Source organism: Mobula hypostoma, chromosome 23 (genome assembly GCF_963921235.1).
Source record: "Mobula hypostoma chromosome 23, sMobHyp1.1, whole genome shotgun sequence".
NCBI classification, from domain to species: domain Eukaryota; kingdom Metazoa; phylum Chordata; class Chondrichthyes; order Myliobatiformes; family Myliobatidae; genus Mobula; species Mobula hypostoma.
In genome coordinates, this window is record NC_086119.1 from 29,273,067 (window position 1) to 29,290,320 (window position 17,254).

At 46.0% G+C, this 17,254-nt stretch overlaps 1 protein-coding gene across 1 annotated transcript in view; it reads left to right on the top strand.

Moving 5' to 3' along the window:
- Nucleotides 1-7,300: 7,300 nt before the first annotated feature.
- crcp (calcitonin gene-related peptide-receptor component protein) overlaps nt 7,301-17,254 on the top strand; it is an 87,995-nt gene continuing 78,041 nt past the window's right edge. Inside the window, exon 1 of the mRNA XM_063031235.1 lies at nt 7,301-7,364. Within this exon, the coding sequence (XP_062887305.1) occupies nt 7,354-7,364 (11 nt within the window). The 5' untranslated portion in view covers nt 7,301-7,353. The remainder of the gene's footprint in view (nt 7,365-17,254) is intronic.

Sequence of the window (17,254 nt, forward strand, 5' to 3'; positions counted from 1 at the left end):
TGAATAGGGAGCAATACGTTACATATGTGAATGGCGATGCATTCCATATTGAGCAGGAGTTTATAGCCAAGTAGGGAGGGGTATGATATATTTAATATTTAAGTAATATTGTAAATATATAGTTTGATTAAGCATTCTTTGTTTACATAATTCATTGTGGGTTCTATATAAGAAGCACGTGAATGGCATATGTCATTACACCACCACATCATATATGTGTGCCTCAGTGAAGAAGAAACCAAGTACACGAGTATCCCTGGCTCCTGTCTTTTCCTTTTGATTAGTTACTGGAGTTACAAAACATGACAACTGCCAGTTAAATATCCATCAAACCAGCCAGTGTTTTCTGACACTGAAAATACTAAGCTGGCTTTATGCCAATAGAAAGTTGTCATGTGAATTTATTTCCTGAAAATATTCTAACTGGTGTTCGGCAAAATAACTCAGGGGGTGGGTGGAGTGAGATAAAGTAGAAGTTCAAGTTTAATTATCATTCAACCATATATGAATACCCAAACAGTGTTACTCCAGCACCAAGGTGCAAAACAGAGTGCCAACAGTCATATACAACACAAGGCACCTACTGTATAGCACATATAAGTTAGCAGTAAACATACAGTAACACACAAAAAAAATAGTACAAGTCCCTGAGTCCATGAATGTTGCAGCTGTCTGCAGTCAAACATAATACAGCTTATCTTCTGCTGAGCGAACACTGGAGAGCAGCACCAATGCCATCCTTCACACCGTGCCACACCACATTCACCAGTGACTCCTGACCAGCTACGAACACATGACACCATTGCTTGAGGCTTACTCCTCACTGCCACCGATCCATGCAGCTCCCCACCTATCTGTCTCGCTGTTAAACTAGTGACTTGCAGCATTCCACATTAGCAATACCAATGTAAGTTTAAGCATTTGAAACTATTGGAAGTACTCAAGACTGTAATGTCACACATTTGTTTATCGTGGAATAAATACAGTTCATGAGTATTGGGACTAACTGAGGATGGATGAATTTGGTTTGATGTTGGTGCAAGAGAAGGTGTCTGTGGTATTTAAGAAAACCAGTTGGTGCTTCAGAGCTCCAAACTTTTTAAAACTTGTTCAATATTATGCACTTCTTTCATACTTAGTCTTGTCACTACTTTAACTGCTTTGCATGTTGTTACAGATAGATAATCACTGGGGTGAAATGCAAGCAAATGTCCTTGTTCATTACGATCTCAAACAAACACAAGTAGTGACACAGCCAGCTGTAAGGTCTACAGTTATCATGCATGTGCTTGACTCAGGCCTCGAACTGTCAATCCCATGCTTTGCGCATGCTAACCTCAACCCAACAAAATTGTGCACAGATTTAGAAGAAGGGGCTAGCAATTATTCTTAGAGCTTTTGCTTTTGTCAATCGCTTTTTTTTGGACGAGCTTTCAACCTAGTCACAAAACAGGGAATTTTTCTACTCAGCTTCACAACTGCAGTCCCAGGCAGCACAATTTGTACCGCAGAATGCCAAGCCTCAAAATTCAATGCTGTGTTTACTATTCTATTGTTACTGCCATACAGGAATATAATCTCAAACTTAGAACAGCAGATTTTCACATTGCAGCCTGTGTGAGGATCATTTATAATTAATTATTTATTAACTACAAGTCTGTCTTCAGTACCATAATTCCAAGCAAAACCTTCTCCAACTTGCCAGATCTGTGACTCAAAACTTCCCTCTGCGATAGGATCCTTGACTTCCTGGCCAGTAGACTGTAATTAATGACAATTGACAGCAACACCTTTATCATGTTTATTCTCAACACTGGTGCCCCAGAAGGCTGCATTATCACTCCCCTACTCAATTCCCGACAGTCATGACTGTATCACCTGACTTTATTGTTCACTCCATCTACAATTTCAAATAACGTTGAGTCAGAGAGTAGGAATGAGATAGAAAGCCTAGTGGCATGGTTTCATGACAACAGCCTTTCCTTCAATGTCAACAGAAGAGCTAGTCTAATGACTTCAGGAAAAGAAATGGTGCACATGATCCTGTTTACATTAGTGCTGAGGTTGAGAGAGTTAAGATCTTCAAATTCCTAGAAACAAATTTCACCAATAACCCGCCCTTGTCTAACCACATAGATGCCACAGCCAAGAGAGCTCACCAGTATCTCTTCTTCCTCAGGAGGCTAAAGAAGTCTGGCATATCCTCTTTGACCCTTGCTAATCTTGATAGATGCACCAAACGAAGCTTCCTATTTGTGTGGACCACAGCTTCATACGGCAAACAATCTGCCCACGACCACAAGAAACTGCAGCGAGTATTGGACACAGCCCTGCACTTCATGGAACTCCACAGGCTCTGTCTATGTTTCTTGCTGTCTCAGTAAGTAGCTAGTATAATCAAAGATCCCACCCATTCCTGACATTCCCTCTTCTCCCCAAATAGACACGCCGCCCGCCCCCCCCCCCCATTGGGCAGAAGATACAAAAGCCTGAAAGCATGCACTGCAGGGCTCAAGGACAGTTTCTATCCTGTCGTTATGGTTCCCCAGTACTACAAGATGGATTCTTGACCTCACAATCTACCTCATTATAATCTTGCACCTTATTGTCTATCTGCACTACACTTTCTCTGTAAATCTATCACTTTATTCTGCATTCTCTTATTGTTTTCCTTTGTTCTACCTCAACATAGCTGGTATGCAAGCCAAGGTTTCACTGTACCTCAGTACATGTAAATAAATAGGCTGATCTATCAGTATTATTTAGTGATTGTGACTGACGAGAACGTCATCCCAGGAGATGTTCTGTTCAGATTGGTTTGTTTACACTGTTGGACTGATGTGCCTCAAAGGTAAACATCAGAAAAGGACATTCTGGAGACAGGAACCTGACTGACCATGAACCAAGATCATCCGAGACGGGCCATCCGGGAGTTATCCTTAACCAGAAACACTCCAGCTGAGATCTAAAGGTAAAGACTGGCTTCAACTTTATGTATCACATGAATATTGAAACATAGAGTACAGTGAAATGCTTTATTTGCATCAGTGACCAACACAGTCCAAGGATTGTGCTGGGACAGCCTGCAAATGTCGTCACGTTTCCAGTGCTAACATAGCATGCTCAGAACTCACTAATGCTACCCTAGGAAGTGGGAAGAAACCCTCCTGCTCACAGGGAGAATGAACAAATTCCTTACAGACAGCGGCGGGAATTGAAACTCAGTCGTGATTGCTGGTGCCTTAAAACATTATGCTAACCACCACGTCACCACACCATCCTTACAGGTCACCATCTTAAAAAGAGTCTAAGCCTCATAAACAACAATTTAGATTATGAGGACACTCAGTCCTCGTTTATTGTCATTTAGAAACGCATGCATTAAAAAATGATACAAAGTTCCTCCAGAGTGATATCACAAAAAAAATTACAAATCAAAGTCTAACACTGACAAGACCACATAATTATAACATATAGTTACAGCAGTGCAAAGCAATACCATAATTTGATAAAAAACAGACCATGGGAACGGTAAAAAAAAGTCTCAAAGTTTCGATCGACTCCCGACAGTCCCCGATAGCAGGCGGCAGAAGGGAGAAACTCTCTCTGCCATGAACCTCCAGGCAACGAACATTAACTTCTCTAACTTCCGCTAATGCCCCGCCTCTCCCTCGTACCCCATCCATTATTTATTTATATACACACATTCTTTCTCTCTCTCTCTCCTTTTTCTCCCTCTGTCCCTCTGACTATACCCCTTGCCCATCCTCTGGGTTTTCCCCCCTCCCCCTTTTCCTTCTCCCTGGGCCTCCTGTCCCATGATCCTCTCATATCCCTTTTGCCAATCACCTGTCCAGCTCTTGGCTTCATCCCTCCCCCTCCTGTCTTCTCCTATCATTTTGGATCTCCCCCTCACCCTCCCACTTTCAAATCTCTTACTAGCTCTTCCTTCAGTTAGTCCTGACGAAGGGTCTCGGCCTGAAACGTTGACTGTTCCTCTTCCTAGAGATGCTGCCTGGCCTGCTGCGTTCACCAGCAACTTTGATGTGTGTTGCTTGAATTTCCAGCATCTGCAGAACTCCTCGTGTTACCAACAACTGTCGATGCATTGGAAGCACCCGACCCCAGCCGACTCTGAGTCTGTCCGAAAACTTCGAGCCTCCGACCAGCCCTTCGACACCGAGCACCGAGTACCATCTCTGCCGAGCACTTCGACCCCATCCTCGGCCGCCGAGCAACAAGCAAAGCCGAGGACTCGGGGCCTTCCCCTCCGGAGATCCTGGATCATCTCAGTAACAGCGGCTGTGAAAAAGGCATTTCAGAAGTTTCTCCAGATGTTCCTCCGTTCTGTCACATCTGTCTCCATCAAATCAGGATTGTGCGCGGCACCCTACTTGACAGATTACAGATATCATTCACCGGAGTGGCCGCACAGGCTGCGTCGCGCCACCATCTTCTCCTCCTCCTTTGGAAGGGAGGTGAGGGGAATCAGGACAAATCCTGAAGTTTTCATTTGGATGCTAAGCCTGGTGCTGTAAGCATGGATATTTTTGAGCTAACAATGTAGTGGGAGACCCAAGATCATGTGGTCAAAGGTAACTTTCAGATGCGACTATCAATTCAATTAAAATAATTGAAAGCAAAAGGTATTCTGCAGAGGCTGGAAATCCGAAGCAACACATACCTTAAGTGGAGGCCACATTACCTACTCAGGGAGTTTAATATCACCACTGTCTACGGCTCCCAGAAGACCTGAGGTGCACTGGAAGAACTCAACACTATCATCAGCTCTCTGCAAAACGAGCATCCAGACAGCCTCTTCGTAATTACAGGAGACTTCAGTCACATGGACCCACAGGACATTTTACCCAAATTCCACCAGCATGGTCACTAGGGGAACAAACAGACTGGACCATGTTTATACAAACAGATGCAGTACTTACAAAGCCATTCTATACCCTCATCTTGGCCTCTCTGATCACACCTCCACAATATTAATGGCAGCATATCGACCGCTGCTGAAGATGGAGAAACCAGTCAAGAGGACCATGATTGTCTCCTCAGGGCTCAACCAGAACCCGAGCTGAACCCAGAGGTGCGCTCCCTACTAAAAGCTCAGGACCCTGCCTTCAAGTCTGGAGACAGAACAGCTCTCAAAACAGCCAGGAGAAACCTCATCTTAGGCTTCAAGAGGGCAAAGGTCACCTACGCACAAAAATTCAGGAACACGCGTCCACTACTGATCCCAGGCGTATGTGATTGAGGATCCAGGGCGTTACTGGTTGCCAGGGTAAAATTGCATCGATTGTACCAGTGACACCTCCTTCCCCGCTACTCTCCGCAGTCTTTATACATATTTTGAAGCATGCAACACAACACCAGCCATGAGAGCTCCCTCTTTCCCAGGTGAGCAGTCACTGCCTGTAAAAGCAGACGTGAGAAGGGCTCTGCAGAGAGCCAGCCCCTGTAAGGTGGCTGGGCCGGACGACACCCCGAGCCGAGCATCCAGTGAGCGTGCACACCAGCTCGCTGACAACTTCCACACTTCACTATCCAGGCGGCTGCCGCCCCGTGATTCAAATCAGCCACCAACATCCCTACACCTTCAGAACGAAACAACGACCGCCCGGTGGCACTGAAGCTGATCGTCCTGAAGTGCTCTGAACGGCTGATAATGGCACATCTCAAAGACTCCATTCCTGCCACATTGGATGTTCACCAAAATGCTTACTGACAGAACCACTCTATTGTAGATGCCATAACATCTGTCATGCAACCGGCCCTGACACACCTAGAAATCTGGTGAACAAACTCCTACCCCTCGGTCTAAATACACCACTGTGCAACTGGGTGTTGGGCTTCCTAACCAACAGACCTCAGGTGGCCTGGACGCACAACTGCTCCTCCCTCTCCGTCACCGTCAACACGGATGCCAAGATTGTGTGCAGAGCCCATAGCCGTGCAGTTTGCTCACACACGAGGGCACGACCAAACACCCGAGCAATCACACTGTCAAGTTTGCTGATGACACAACAGTGGTGGGGCTCATCACCAACGACAATGGGACATCCTACAGAGAGGAGGTGAAGGAGCTCCAGGCTCTCTGCCAGACAAATAACCTTTTCCTCAATATAAACAGGACTACAGAGGTGGCTGTCTCACACCCTCACACACCTCTTTACATCAGTGGCAGAGCAATGGAAATGAGTTTCAAACTTGTGGGAGTGCACAATCTTGCACAAACTCTCATGGATCCAGAACACATCCTGCACAATCAGGAAAGCTCGCCGGCAACTCTGCTTCCTGTGGAGGCCGAAGAGAGCTGGTCTATGCACATCCACACTCACATCCTTCCACAGATACAGGCACAGTAGAGAGCATCCTAACATGTTATATCACTGCTTGGTACAGAAACTGCAATGTGGTCTACAGGAAGGCTCTACAACAGGTTGTCAAAACTGCCCAATGCATCACTGGCACCAACCCACCCACTGTCAAGGACAGATCTACAGAAAAGTACCAGAGAAGGGCCGGTATCATCAAGAAGGATCTCACCACCCACTCATGGACTGTTTGCCCCACTCCCGTCAGGGAGGAGGCTATGAAGCATCCACGCCAGGGCTATCAGACTCAAAAACAGTTCCTTTCCCCAAGCAGGAAGGCTGATCAACACCTCAGCCCATTAACCCACCCCTCCACACCCCCAACCACCTCTAATTTATCATTTCCTGTCAGATTCAACATTTACTGATAATCCTGCGCCTTGTGTCACCTTATAGACATACAATCAATCTAATTATATAAGCAATCTTATTTATCATTATTGTGTTTTTTATTATTATGTTCTTTATCTATTGTGTTTTGTACTGCTTTGGATCTGGATTAGCAATTATTTAGTTCTCTTTTACACTTGTGCACTGGAAATTATATTAAACAATCGTGAATACTGGAGGAACACAGCAGGTCAGGCAGAATCTGTGGAGAGGAATAAACAGTCGACATTTCGGGCCGAGACCCTTCAATTAAAACAATTTCTACAGGTGGCCAAAAATGATAGCTAGAGTTTTTTTAAATTGTTGAGTGGAGTTATTGAGCGTGAAACGTGATTGACTGCTCAGCGGTCTCACACATGAAGAATGACTGTAATGATTCTTTTGCTGCACTTTAATTCAATTTAATTTCAATTCAGGAAGAAGGTGGTAGTAACTTCCCACCCCAATGAAAATGTGAAATAGCGGAGGGGGATGCTGGAGCCCTGGATTTTACAGCCACGCTTTGCGAGTCTGTCTGCAGGGCGGAACGGATATTCAGGGAGAGGCGGCCGTGGGGGGCGTTTGTCTGCGGCGCCCGGGCATGATGGAAGTGTAAGTGAATGATCTTTCTATACTTCATTGAGGTTTTGTCGCGGCGGCAATGTTGAGTTTTCCCGTTCGTGCTGCCCTACCGTCGGGTCGAAACTGCCACACTGCTGTGTACATACATCTGCTGATGCTTCTGGACACATCTTCAGTGATGTTCCTGGAATCATCGGGTGTTTCGGGTCTTTCAACATCATACAAACTCCTCCAGGTGACCCAGCCGGGGCTGATCAGACCCCAGCTTGTGTCCAGATGGCTAGCTACTTATGACTCCATGGCTCCCCTCTTTTGAGCCACAGCCATCTTGAGGCCCTCTCTGCCGCATCGGTGGTACTGCGGATGGCTCTCCTCTTCCTCACAATGATGAAGGAATTCGGCAGGTCAGGTAGCATCTATGGAAGGGAACAAATAGTTGACGTTGCGGGCTGAGACCCTTCATTTGGGCTGGGAAGGAAAAGGGCAGAAGCCAGAATAAGTGACTGGGGGGGGGGGCAGGGCGGTGGGAATGGGAAGGAGTATAAACTGGCGTGTGATAAGTGAAACAAGGTGAGGGAGAAGGAGGGTGGGTAGGTCGAATGGGGGACTGTGAAGTAATAAACAGGGAGGAAATAGGTGGAAGAAGTAAAGGGTTGAAGAAGAAGGAGTCAGATAGAGGATAGAAGGATGGAGTGGAAACTCCAGCAGATCAACATGAGAGAGGTCTGGAGTGGGATGAGGACCATCACTGGGTTCCGGCAAATTAGCAACAGAGGAGCTGAAGGCAGTGTGGACAGGGCCAATGAACTTAACCTGTTCTTTAACAGTTTTGACTTTGTGGCCCCTGCCTATCCCCCACATGAGTCATCTGTTGTCAGCCCCCCAACCAACACATATTCCACTCTCCCCTCCAACCCCTCCTCACAGTCCCCCACCCTGCTCTCATGACCATACCCCTTCCCCACACAAAACCACTACGGTGGGCTTCACAGCTGAACAGGTGAGAAGACAGCTGAAACGTCTCAACCCAAGCAAGGCTGCAGGCCCGGATGGTGTCAGTACCAGGGTGCTCAAAGCCTGTACCCCTCAGCTATGTGGAGTACTTGGCCATGTCTTCAACCTGAGCCTGAGTCTCCAGAGGGTTCCTGTGCTGTGGAAGACGTCCTGCCTCGTCCCTGTGTCGAAGACGCCATGCCCCAGCGGCCTCAATGACTACAGACCGGTGGCATTGACCTCCCACATCATGAAGACCCTGGAGAGACTTATTCTGGAGCTGCTTCGGCCTATGGTCAGGCCACACTTAGATCCCCTCCAGTTCACCTACCAGCCCCAACTAGGAGTTAAGGATGCCATTGTCTACCTGCTGAACCGTGTCTATGCCCACCTGGACAAGCCAGCGAGCACTGTGAGGGTCATGTTTTTTGACTTCTCCAGTGCATTCAACACCATCCGCCCTGCTCTGCTGGGGGAGAAGCCGACAGTGATGCAGGTGGATGCTTTCCTGGTGTCGTGGATTCTTGATTACCTGACTGGCAGACCACAGTACGTGTGCTTGCAACACTGTGTGTCCGACAGTGTGATCAGCAGCACTGGGGCTCCACAGGGGACTGCCTTGTCTCCCTTTCTCTTCACCATTTACACCTCGGACTTCAACTACTGCACAGAGTCTTGTCATCTTCAGAAGTTTTCGGATGACTCTGCCATAGTTGGATGCATCAGCAAGGGAGATGGAGGCTGAGTACGGGGCTACGGTAGGAAACTTTGTCACATGGTGTGAACAGAATTATCTGCAGCTTAATGTGAAAAAGACTAAGGAGCTGGTGGTAGACCTGAGGAGGGCTAAGGCTCCGGTGACCCCTGTTTCCATCCGGGGGTCAGTGTGGACATGGTGGAGAATTACAAATACCTGGGTTACGAATTGACAATAAATTGGACTGGTCAAAGAACACTGAGGCTGTCTACAAGAAGGGTCAGAGCCGTCTCTATTTCCTGAAGAGACTGAGGTCCTTTAACATCTGTCGGACGATGCTGAGGATGTTCTACGAGTCTGTGGTAGCCAGTGCAATCATGTTTTCTGTTGTGTGCTGGGGCAGCAGGCTGAGAGTAACAGACACCAACAGAAACAACAAACTCATTCGTAAGGCCAGTGATGTTGTGGGGATGGAACTGGACTCTCTCACGGTGGTGTCTGAAAAGAGGATGCTGTCCAAGTTGCATGCCATCTTGGACAATGTCTCCCATCCACTACATAATGCACTGGTTGGGCACAGGAATACATTCAGCCAGAGACTCACTCCACCGAGATGCAACACAGAGCGTCATAGGAAGTCATTCCTGCCTGTGGCCATCAAACTTTACAACTCCTCCCTTGGAGGGTCAGACACCCTGAGCCAATAGGCTAGTCCTGGACTTATTTCCTGGCATAATTTACATATTACTATTTAATTATTTATGGTTTTATTACTATTTAACTACTTATGGTGGAACTGTAACGAAAACCAATTTCCCTCGGATCAATAAAGTATGACTATGACTGTAGTGGACCATGGAAGAAGGAGAAGGAAAAGGGGAACCAGGGTAAGGTAATGTGCAAATGAGAAGGGGTGAGGGATAGTCAGAATGGGAAATGGAAAAAGAGAAGGGGGCAGCTAAATAACTGGACAATCCTGCCTTTTGCTGCAGACAGAACAGAGTTGCTTGCAAAGCAGTCCCCCAGTCTCCATCAGGTCTCACTGGGAGCACCAGATACAATAAATGACCCCTTTGGTCCCTCTCCTCCTTCCCTTTCTGTCAGTGGTCCATTGTCCTCTCTTAATCGATTCCTTATTAGGAGCTCATTAAAGGATTGGAGTTGGAGAGCATAGTAACCTTAAATTCCTGGGTGTTATCGTATCAGAGGATCTGTCCTGGAACCAGCACATAAATGCCATTTCAAAGAAAGGAGGGCAGTGCCTCTACTTTCTTAGAAATTTGCACCTATTCAGTATGTTATCTAAAACTTCGACAAACTTCTGTAGATGCAGGGTGGAGAATATCCTGACTGGTTTCATCGCTGCTTGGCGTAGAAACACCATTGCCCAAGAATAGGAAAGCCTCCAAAAAGTGGTGGATACAGCTTAGTTCATCCCCACCATTGAGGACATCTACAAGGTGTACTGCCTCAAGAAAGCAGCATCCATCGTCAAGGGCCTCCTCCATCTAGGCCACTGCTGCCATCAGAATGGGGGTACAGGAGCATTACATCCCACAGTGCCAGATTCAGGAACAGTTTGTCACATGGTGTGAGCAGAATTATCTGCAGCTTAATGTGAAAAAGACTAAGGAGCTGGTGGTAGACCTGAGGAGAACTAAGGTACCGGTGACCCCTGTTTCCATCCAGGGGGTCAGTATGGACATGGTGGAGGATTACAGATACTTAGGGATACGAGTTGACAATAAACTGGACTGGTCTAAGAACACTGAGGCTGTCTGCAAGAAGGGTCAGAGCTGTCTCTATTTCTTGAGGAGACTGAGTTGCCCTTCTTGCTGAGTTCCGCCAGCGATGTGTGTGCGTTGGTTAAGAAATTCCAGCACCTACGAATCTCCTGTGTTTATGACAGAAACTCCGTGACACTTTGGTGTAAATATCCAGCCTGACAGCCCTGTTCATCTGTGAAGCCTTTTTAAATCTCTGAACGTTAAATGATGTTTGTGGGAGGTTGTTGCAGTCAGTGGCTGTTCCACAGCCACCAACCTCCATCACAGCTCCTCAGGAGAGCCGCACCTCCATCCACACAGTGACTGTTTCTCCCTGATCCTCTCCCGCTCTGTTTGAGTCTGCTCCAACCATTCCTTCTCCACTTCCATCCATCACCGATGGAGCAACCGGAGGCTCCCTCCTTGGGATTCCTTCCCCATTTCTGCTTCCCGTTGTAATTGTTTGGCACCACTTTAATAATGGCTAGCCATCCTCTCATTGAAGCTTCATTGTCTGGTGCTGAAGCTCCCAGAAATCTAGAAGTAATAGGTTTCGGGTCAGAGGGAGAAGGCTTTGAGAGGATTGGAGAGTGTCGTTGGAATCTGGAATACTCAGCATGAGGAGGTGGTGGAGGCAGATATTCATTTAAGATGCACCCAGACAGACACTTGATTTGCCAAGTCAAAAATAGGTCCTGGTCTTAATGCAGGTATATGGAATTAATATGTGGGTCTTGGTGCATCATTTTCACCTGAAATGTTGGCAGTTCTTTTCCCATCGTGGCTGCTACTCGACTCACTGGGTTCTTACAGATGATTGTTTGTTGCTGTGGGTGTAGTGATTGGTATGTGGGCCGGGGGCCTGTTTTTTTTTACTGTGAGATTCTATGATGATGATTCTAAATCTCTAGATCTTGGAATAAGCATACAACAGAAACACAAGTTCTTTCATTTATTTACCGGCTGTTCAACATCTTTGAGGGATTGAGAGAGATGTGCATGTATTCCATCAAGTGCTTGATGATGAAACTATGAAATTCAGATGCCGTTCCTGAACTCGAGTACTGAGCATTGGAACACTTTCCAAATACGATAACATGAATATTTTCAGAAAGACCACAAGTTGTGTGATTCAGCTGGGATAGAAGACAACAGAACAAACAAAAATTTCTCAGCTGCCAGATTTTCAGGTAAGAAACCTGACCAAAGAACAGAAGCAGTGGAAGAAAGAGGTTGCGACTTGTATTTGGACAACTATTGTAGGTAAACCAGAACAGATGAAAGTTGCAGGTGAACCATGGTGCAAGGATCCTGGGAAATACAGGACATACCCAAACCAAAAGCCGTGGATGAACCAGGAGATTCGTAGTTTGCTGAGGGATAGATCTGTAGCATTTAAGACCTTTGATCCAGAATTACACAAAGAGTCCAGGTATGACCAATGGAAGGCTATTTTGACAGTGGAAAAATAATTTCACTGGCAGGGTTTGCAGGCCATTACTTCCTACAAAGCGAAACCTGACGTCATGAATAGCTATGATGCTTCATTCCCAGTGGAGCTCACCACCTTTTATGCACGAGTTGAATAAAACTATACCTCTGCAAAACCCAGTAGCATCTGGTGGCCCTGTGATCCTGGAGGCCAATGTCAGAACATCTTTCAAGAGGCCCATTTGGTGTACCTGGTAGGGCTATGAAAACCTGTGCCAACCAACTGGTGGGAGTGTTCAAGGACATCTTCGGTCTGTCACTGCTGCAGTCAGAGGTTCCCACCTGCTTCAAAAGGGTGACAATCATACCAGTACCCGAGAAGAGCAGGGTGAACTGCCTCAATGAATTTGGCTCAGTGACACTCACACTTATTGTGTTGAAGTGCTTTGAGAGATTGGTCATGGTTAGAAGCAGCTCCTGCCTAAATCTGGACCCATTGCAATTTGCCTGTTGTCACAGTAACTCTGCAGCAGATATAACCTCACTGGCTCTCCGCCCGACCTTGTATCACCTGGACAGTAGTATTATCTATGTCAGACTGCTGTTTATTTACACAGCTCAGCGTTCAACAGAATCATACCCTCCGAAACCTGGGCCTACCTATGTACCTCCCTCGGAAACTGGATCTTTGACTTCCTTGCCAGGAGTCTACAGCCTGTGCAGATTGGAAATAACATCTCCTCCTCGCTGACGATAAACATTGGTGCACCTTGAGGATGTGTGTTTGGCCCACTGCACTGCTCTCTCTACACCCATGACCGTGTTGCTAGATACAGCTCAAATGCCAACTTGCTGACGACACAGCTATCATCAGAATTTCAGATGGTGAGGAAGAGGCGTGCAGGATTGTGATAAATCAGTTGGTTGAGTGGTGTTGCAGCAATAACTGCACTCAACATCAGTAAGATCAAGGGATTGATTGTGCACTTCCCTAGGAAGGGGGAAGTCGAGGGAACACACACCAGTCCTCACTGAGGGAGCAGCAGTGGAAAGGGTGAGCAGTTTCCAGTTCCTGGGTGTCACCTTCAACATACTGATGCATTTACAGAGAAGGCATGACAGTGGCTATATTTCATTAAGAGTTTGAGGGGAATTTGTGTGTCAGCAAACACACTCTCAGTTTTTTACAGATGAACTGTGGAGAGCATTGTAACTTTGTTGCAACACAATCTGGTATGGAGGGATCATTGCACAGGATTGGAAAGAGCTGCAGAAAGTTGTAAACTCAGTCAACTCCATCATGGGCACTCGACTCCCAAGCATTCAGGACACTTTCAAAAGGCGATGCCTCAAAATGGCAGTGTCCGTTTTTAAGTACCCCCATCACCCAGGACATGCTCTCTTCTCATTGCTACCATCGAGGAGGAGTTAGAGGAGCATGAGGCTCATACCCAATGTTTCAGGAACAGCTTCTTCCCCTCCATCAGATTTCTGAATGGACACTGAATCTACGAACACTACCTCACTTTTTCCCCTCTCTAGTTATTTAGTATATAAATAGTAATTTATATTTTTTAATTACTATGTTTTTTGAAGTATTGCTGCCAAAACAACACATTTCACAACATGCCAGTGATAGTAAACTTGATTTTGAATGGGTTAGGTGTCTTGCAAGCATATTGCAACCCACCTGGAAATAAAACTGTTGACTAGAACTATTTCTTCACACATAGCCTGGAGGGGTGAATCTCTTTAACAGATATTACCAGCTTTGAAGGACAGAGGTCAGATGCTTTGTGGAATCTAGCCTGCAGGAATGGCTTCTCTGTGGGAAACAGGTCTCTGGAAAACTGCATAGAAATTGCATAGAGTTGTGGAGCTATTCAACAGCCCAACAAATAGACAAAAGAAAGGAAAAATATACTTATTGAATTCTAAATATTGCAGATATTGTTCATGGCAATATAAGCACTGAGAAAGAAATTATAGAGAAGTATTTTCAACGAGGATTGAAACTCTATGAGCAGTGGACAATGATGAGAAGCTTAAATAGACAATGGTATGGAGAAAATTAAAAGTCTAAGGGTACAGGCAAGAATGAATGTGCACTGACAGAGATTACATTGAATTGAGGGTACCAGTTGAATATAATGTACCTGGAGTCCATTCTGTGGAAGGAAAGCCCTTTGGTTGTGTCCACATTGAGATGTTGGCGAAAGGGAACCCAGTTACATTTCAGCTTGACGGGGTGGGAGGAGGAACAAAATAATGCTGTGAGCAATGGCTCTGTGTTGCTCCATTGTTTGGTATAAAACCTTGCCAGATTCCTTGTAAAGTAAGTACATAAGATACTGTAATAGCTCTTTCTCAATTTATTTATTAACTTGGTCTGTTAGATTAATTATTAGCTACCCTGTTGTATTTTAGAAGATTGAGAAAGAGACCTTATTCCTGTAAACAATATGTGGGTAGTAACTTGATTTTTGAAAACCCTCTACTCTGCTTTCTCTTTTGACTATATTTATGGTCTCTCAAACTATATTTCTGTTGCTATAAAGAAGCTATACTTTTATTCCATCAACCTACTATATGAACCTCTTTCCCCAAGCATATTGATCTTCCTCGCTGCCGTCTCAAGTAAAATTGCCTTTTGCCTGTCTTTGCATACTTCCCATTAATCCATATCATGTCATACCCCTTTTTCCTCTGTCAGTGGCTATTTTGTCAATGTTTCGAGATATCACTGTGTCTCTGGAAATGCAAGTTGTTAAAATAATCTGGGTCTAAGTGCATTAATGTTCATCTAGTGTACAGCAAAGCATAATAGACATTAGCAAAGCATACATCAGACTGCTGTTTATTGATTACAGCTCGGCATTCAGTGCTATCATCTCCCCAGTATTGAGTGTTACGTACCCCGTAACTGGGTTGCCAAACCAGCAGAAATGGATCACTCAGTTGGAGTCTGGAGTACTAGAACTAAGAAAGTTTTATTAAAGAAACAAGCAACACAGTAATCGAAAGGATAATAAATGCAACAATTCAACAATGATAACCACACATGTGCACAGAATTAAGATAACAGCATCAATCAAGCTCTATCGTTGTCTAGGGGTAAATGACCAATTTCAAAATGACTCAAAGTTCAGTCCAGTTTGTAGTTCAGTTCGCAGTAATCGTTGCCATGGCGATGGACAAGGTGGGGAAGAGAGACATAGAATAGGAACAACTCATCATTCAGCACAGCTTCACTCACAGACCAGCGAGATGGCTCACAGACCAGCGAGATGGCTCACAAACAGCTTTTGGGCGGGTCCTTGGTGATGTCACCTGAGGTCACCGACTGTGACCCCTCCTCCAGATGCGGTCGATCCTCTGCAGTGAACCCGGCACCCAGGCAAGGGCGGACACACACCGGGTTCCCGCTGATCGTACCTTTCCACCCTGGTCGTTGTCTGGTACTTCTCACCCACTCGTGAGAAGCGTACCGCTTCCAGGGTCTCGTTACCTCGGGTGGCGTGTGTGTCTGTCTTAGCGAACCTGTCCCTTTTTATCCCCCTGCTGGGGTATCGCCTGTCCATCACTTCAAACAGTTCAGGGTTCAAAGGGGGGAGCCGCTCCAGACAGCTCTCCCTCCCACATCCCTTCATTACACATCTCCAGACGCTGCTCCATTGTTCCTTATCTCTCCTTCCCCTGAGGGCAGGTGGCAGACCAACTGCTGATGCCACTGATGCTAGCCCAGGCCAGCAAACATCTTAATTTTATGTGTATTCTCGTAACACTTCCCCCCTTTAAGGATTTTTACCGGGAGGTAAAAATGACAAACATGACTACATTATCTGATACATACACAATATACATCTTTAACAGTTATTTAGCTAATACAGAGAATTTGAAGCTGTCAACACCTTGACAGACAGTCATCACATTTTCTGTTCCTTTTACACGTGTTATTAATAATCCCTTAGACCAGGCTCCAACTCAGCAAACTTCATAGTGGCCAAAAACACTGATGAATTGCGACCAATGTAACCTCTCATTTGGTTTTGTCCCGGACCACAACAACAAGGGTCGTCCCATTCCGACTCAGTTTTCTCTCGCAAGGGCTTAGTAGGAGGGGGACGGGTATTGACCGCAGAGTTATTGCAAAACTTCCTGCAGTACCCCACCATCTCCAAGAGCCTTCTGAGGGCCCTCTTGTCTGTCGGGGTTGGGAGGTCAGCGATAGCCTGCACTGTAGCTTGCATCACTGCCAGCTGCCCCTGTGTCACCACAATTCCCAGGTAAGTGACTCTCGTGTGGCCGAATTCATTTTTTTCAAGGTTCACTATCAAACTGGCTTCAGACAGCCGTGTTAAATTGCCAATACACACCTCTGTGTTCATCAGCCCTTTAGTCACTGAATTACTCGAAAAATATGGGTGTTGTTTACTTGGCTGCCCTATTGTAACAGACATAACCCAACGTCCCAGTTCTTTGCATTTCCTCGGGACAATCAAACACATGGGTGCGAGTCGTTTAATTACTCCTTCGGGGATTAAGGGAGAGACCTTATCAGTAGACCTGGCCAAAACAATAGCCTTCTCCCATCTGACCGATCCCATCCTAATCTTTTCAAAATGGTTTTTTCCTCTTATCAAGGGGCCCCTAGCTTCATTGATTTCCACGCTAACACCGACTAGGTTTGTTAGCATATCAAAAGCCGGTGACCGTCTCAGTTCGCGTCGGTCATGATCAATAACATTCTTCCCCCTGGGCAGCCGGTAAATCTCTTTCATGATTCCACCAACTGTTTCCTCCAGCACCGCAAAATGTCCACCGGGGGGTACCTCGTGGGCCATGTTAAAAACCTCATCCCCATAACTCTTTTGCACCACCCCCCACTCCTCATCTGCGGATACTGTCCTTGATTTCCCTTTCTTCCTTAGCACTTCCTCATCCGCACAATAGCCTACTAGTTCCCTTGTCAAGGCTGTGTCAGAGAGAGCTGTCTCTGCAAAACCCATCAGCCCCTCGCCTCGCTCCTGCGT